Source organism: Clupea harengus, chromosome 25 (assembly GCF_900700415.2).
Source record: "Clupea harengus chromosome 25, Ch_v2.0.2, whole genome shotgun sequence".
Taxonomy (NCBI): Eukaryota; Metazoa; Chordata; class Actinopteri; order Clupeiformes; family Clupeidae; genus Clupea; species Clupea harengus.
In genome coordinates this window covers 2,220,124-2,225,123 of record NC_045176.1, presented here as the reverse complement: position 1 = coordinate 2,225,123, position 5,000 = coordinate 2,220,124, and the positions used below count along the sequence as shown (strand labels likewise).

General features: G+C 55.9%; 1 protein-coding gene across 1 annotated transcript in view; it reads left to right on the top strand.

Moving 5' to 3' along the window:
* Window positions 1–4,063, top strand: part of LOC105888695 (potassium/sodium hyperpolarization-activated cyclic nucleotide-gated channel 2) — an 8,809-nt gene extending 4,746 nt beyond the window's left edge. The window contains exons 2-4 of the mRNA XM_031562757.2: window positions 2,149–2,313; window positions 2,653–3,755; window positions 3,974–4,063. Coding sequence (XP_031418617.2) covers window positions 2,149–2,313; window positions 2,653–3,755; window positions 3,974–4,063 — 1,358 coding nt within the window. The remainder of the gene's footprint in view (window positions 1–2,148; window positions 2,314–2,652; window positions 3,756–3,973) is intronic.
* Window positions 4,064–5,000: the final 937 nt, after the last annotated feature.

Below are 5,000 nucleotides of genomic sequence, written 5' to 3'. Positions count from 1 at the left end.
TAGTCTCCTGAAGGTCACTAGGATGTGACCTGCTGCAGTGGTGGCCTCCTGAAGGTCAGTGGGATGTGATCTGCTGCAGTGGTGGCCTCCTGAAGGTCATTGGTAGCAGCGGTTCAGGAGGTAGAGGAGTCTTTCAGACACTGAACTCCCAAACGCCCCTGATGTGCAGGTCGGCGCCTTGCTTAGTATCCTCCGCCATTGCTGTGTGAATGGGATGATGTCAGAGGCATTAACGTGCACAGTGCTTTGAGTGCTCTATAGAAAGATTTGAAAAGCGCTATATATATGCAGCCCATATACCATTAACCAAGGGCAGAGGAGCCATCGCAACAGGCAGCTTTCTTTTCCTAACAAAAACAACAAAGACATACACCACACACAGCATACCAGCATCACGGCCAGTCCCAAACCTGCGCCCCCTTCTCTCTCCTTCTCTCTTCTCCTCTCTCTCGCTCTCTGTCTCTCTCTCTTCTCTCTTTTATACCAAACCAGTGCCCCTCTCTCTCTCTCCCTCTCTCACTCTCTCTCTCTCTCCCTCGCTCTCTCTCTCTCTCTCCCCTCTTTTATACCAAACCTGCGCCCCCTTCTCTCTCTCTCTCTCTCTGTCTCTCTCTCTTCTCTCTTTTATACCAAACCAGTGCCCCTCTCTCTCTCTCTCTCTCTCTCTCTCTCTCTCTCTCTCTCCTCTGTCTTCCCTCTCGCTTTGAAGCACCGCAGCCTGGACTCTGGGGGATGAGAGGAGACACAGAGGCGGAGGAGACACAGGGAGACGCAGGGAGACACGGGGAGAGATGATGCTAATCCGGGGCGTGGGGAGTGCTGTGTGATTGGAGCTTTGATATATGGCCCTGCAGGCTTGATGAATGAGGACCAGCACTAGCACTAGCTGGAGCAGGAGCAGGCCCACTGCAATGACAGGAGAGGCTATAATTGGACCCCTGTAATTGAACCCCCACAGGAGAGATAGCAGGCAGCAGGAGCAGCACCTCCTCTCCTCCATCCATCGATAGCAGGCAGCAGGAGCAGCACCTCCTCTCCTCCATCCATCGATAGCAGGCAGCAGGAGCAGCACCTCCTCTCCTCCATCCATTGATTGCAGGCAGCAGGAGCAGCACCTCCTCTCCTCCATCCATCGATTGCTGGCAGCAGGAGCAGCACCTCCTCTCCTCCATCCATCGATAGCAGGCAGCAGGAGCAGCACCTCCTCTCATTCATCAATAGCAGGCAGCAGGAGCAGCACCTCCTCTCCTCCATCCATCGATTGCTGGCCCCCACTTTGACAAATGGAGGGGTGGGAGGGGAAGCAGGAAGTAGGGCTGAAGCCAGGCTGCAGCGGAGTGTGACTGTCATCCTGTGACCAGACAGGGATTCCACGCACGCACGCACGCACGCACGCACGCACGCACGCACGCACACACACACGCGTGCGCGCAGACACACACACACACACACGCACACACACACACACACATGCACACACACACACACACACACACACACACACACACACACACACACACACACACACACACACACACACACTGTGGTGGGCTGTGGTGCTACGCCCTACGTCTGGACACGTTCGTTCGCTCGTAAACATGCTCAGTAATCTGTGGGTGGGGGCTGTGGTGCTACGCTCTACGTCTGGTAGGGGTGGGAATCTCTTGGCACCTCACGATTCGATTCGATTCCGATTCAGAGGTCAACGATTCGATTCTAAACCGATTATCGATTCTAAACCGATATAACGATTATCGATGCATGTCGATTTTTAAAACATTTGAGTTTGCTACTCAGAGTCTCAAATCACTTCCTACTTTGTGTTTGATAATTAAAGAAAATCAACAGATGAATTACCTTCTCTATTTTTTTATTAGAGAAAAAGCTTTTCACAATTATGACTTTCAATGAACAATGCAATAATCGATGCAGCTTGCATTTCAACACAAAATGGATGTGTAAAAAAAAAAAAAATCGATTATGAACTTTTCTGAATCGAAACAGAATCGTTCTAGAGAGAATCGAGAGAAATTGAAGAATCGATTTTTTTTCCCACCCCTAACGTCTGGACACGTTCGTTCGCTTGTAAACAGGCTCAGTAATCTGTGGGTGGGGGCCATTTTGTGCCCAATTGTATTCCCTCTGCAGAGATCTGCCTGCTGACTCGCGGGCGGCGGACGGCGAGTGTGCGCGCGGAGACCTACTGCCGCCTCTACTCGCTGTCGGTGGACCACTTCAACGAGGTGCTGGAGGAGTACCCCATGATGAGGAGGGCCTTCGAGACCGTGGCGGTCGACAGACTCGACCGATTAGGTACGCTAACCAGACGCAGACAATCATTAGAGCTGAGCATGTGAAATGAACACTTTACAACTGTTTAAATTCATTTGTTTATTAGTCAATAGTTAATATTACCTAACAGGTGTGACATATAACCTAATGTGAACTAACTCCATTCTTTGATCTACCTTGATCGATCTTAAAAGATCCATTAATTGAATTAAGTAATTTATTCTTGAGTAAGTGGATCTTTTCCGTGGAAAGTTGTGTCTAAATGTATTTAGTGCTTTCTGCTCTGATGGGCCCCCCTACTGCAGGAGGGTTCTTGCGCTTCCCTCTTCCATATCTGTGTTGGTTCCTTCCCTGCTGCAGGCAAGAAGAACTCCATCCTAATTCACAAGGTCCAGAACGACCTCAACACGGGCGTCTTCAACAACCACGAGAACGAGATGATCCAGGAGATCGTCAAGTACGACCGCGAGATGGTGAAGCTGGTGGACCTGCGCCGGACGCGCTCCATGTCCATGACCCCCTCCATCGGGGGCATGTTCGCCCAGGCGGGCCCCTCCGGACCGGGCGGCGCCGGCGGCTCGGCCATCGCCACGCTCCAGCAGGCGGTGGCCATGAGCTTCTGCCCGCAGATGTCCAATCCCCTGGCGGTGCCCGCGGTGCTGCAGTCCCCCCGCATGGTGCGCCGCTTCCAGGTGCTCCAGAACCTGTCCAGCCCGGTGGCGCTGTCTCCGCTCCAGGGCCCGCCGCCCGGCGCCGGCGCCTTCGCCTCCGCACTCTCCTCTCCGCCCGTGCAGAGCCCGTTGGTGCAGAGCCCGCTGGTGCAGAGCCCGCTGGTGCAGAGCCCGCTGGCCGCCACCAGCGCTCGGACCTTCCAGTACGCAGCCGCCACCGCCGCCGCTGCTGCGAGCCCCATGGCCGGCCCGCTCGGGGTGCTCTCGGGCTCACAGCTGTCCCTGGTGCAGCAGCAGGGCACCGGCGGGGGGGGCGTGGGGGGCGGCGGGTCGAGCGGGGCAGCGGGGAGCCCCACCCAACGCAGCGGTGCGCACAAGAGCACCCACTCACTGCAGGCCGCCGGGATGAGCCAGAACGTCCGAGCGCTCTCCACTTCGCAGCCCTCGCTGCCCCAGGATCCGGGGCCGACCCCGGCGGTGGGGATGAGGTCAAGGAAGGGGTCAGGGGCGACACCCGCGAGGCCCAGCCCACCCTCCTCCACCCGCGTCTCCTCCAGCTCGATCGGCTCGCCCGTGCGCCCCCCTCAGACGCTGCCGGCTGTGCCGGGTCCCTCGGGGGTCAGGAGGGTGGGGGCCTCGTCCTCTGGCACCTTTACGCCTCCCTCCACCACCCCCACCGCAGGGCCCCCCGCCCCGGCCCCTGCCCCCACCCGCACCACCACACCCACCCCTGCCCCCACCCGCACACCCACACCCACCCCCATTACCACCCGCACCCCCACACCCACCCCCGCCCCCACTCGCACCCCCACACCCACCCCTGCCCCCACCCGTACCCCCACACCCACCCCCGCCCCCACCCGCACCCCCACACCCACCCCTGCCCCCACCCGTACCCCCACCCCCACCCCTGCCCCCACCCGTACCCCCACACCCACCCTGCCCCCACCCCCACCCCCATCACCACCCCCACCCCCACCCCCACCCCCTCCACATCCGCCCCTGTCCAGAAGGACTCTGCGACGCTGCGCAAGAAAGATTCCATAGTCAGCCTCCCCGAGATGGACGCGGCCAGATCCCGCCTCTCCTCCAACCTTTGACCCCCCCACCACCACCCAGGAGCCGCCGGTTCTGGCACGGACCTGAGCCGCCCCAGGCCCAGCTGCTGTCTGGACTCCCACGGCCCAGACGTAAACACAGACCCACACAGCACAGCACCGCACCCACACAACTCCCCAGCTGCAACACCACAGTTCCATCGCCATGGTGCCACCTTTGTGAGTCACAATTGGGTTCCGCCGCCCCTGTGGGGTCTGGCCCTGAGGATTCTGGGAGCCTGCTGACGTCTGTCTGTGGCATCATGGTCCGCCATTGTACCACAGTGCAGAGACTGTATGGCCCTGGAAACTACGGGAGGGGGCAGTGACACAGTGCTACACTCATCCTACTAAATAATACAAACCTCTATACTATTAATAGTCTGAAGTATGTGTGTGTGTGTGTTTATGTGTGAGTGTGTGTGTGTGTGTGTGCGCCTGCGCGTGCGCGTGTGTGTCTCTTCTTTTCGTGTAGTCCTAGTCCCCCCCACCCCTGCTTCTAAGCCTCTCCTATACTGTGGTCCTTATTGTAAAGTATATTGAGTAAAAAAGAGAAACTAATGTATTTAAACGCTGCCGTCGTAGAACTGTAGAACTCATACCATGCAATCTAGCCGGAGGCAAGGGAAATTCAGGGACTTGCATCAAATGACAATGATGAAAATTTTATGCTTTGCAATTGTGTCTTTTAAGTGTTTTTTTTTTTTCTTCTGTATCAGCTATTGTAGCTAAATTAATTGTTATTCATATTGCTGTAAAATATCAATGAAAAATAGTGTTATAGACCGCTGGTCGATCTTAAATCGATATATATGTAAATAAGTCTCTCAAAAAGATGAAGTTAGCAGAGGTGAAAAAAGAGAACTATCCTTATTGTGTATTTACTCCAAACCAAAGTTGAGCTTGAACACAAAGTTTGGTTGTGTCTATGTCAACTGGT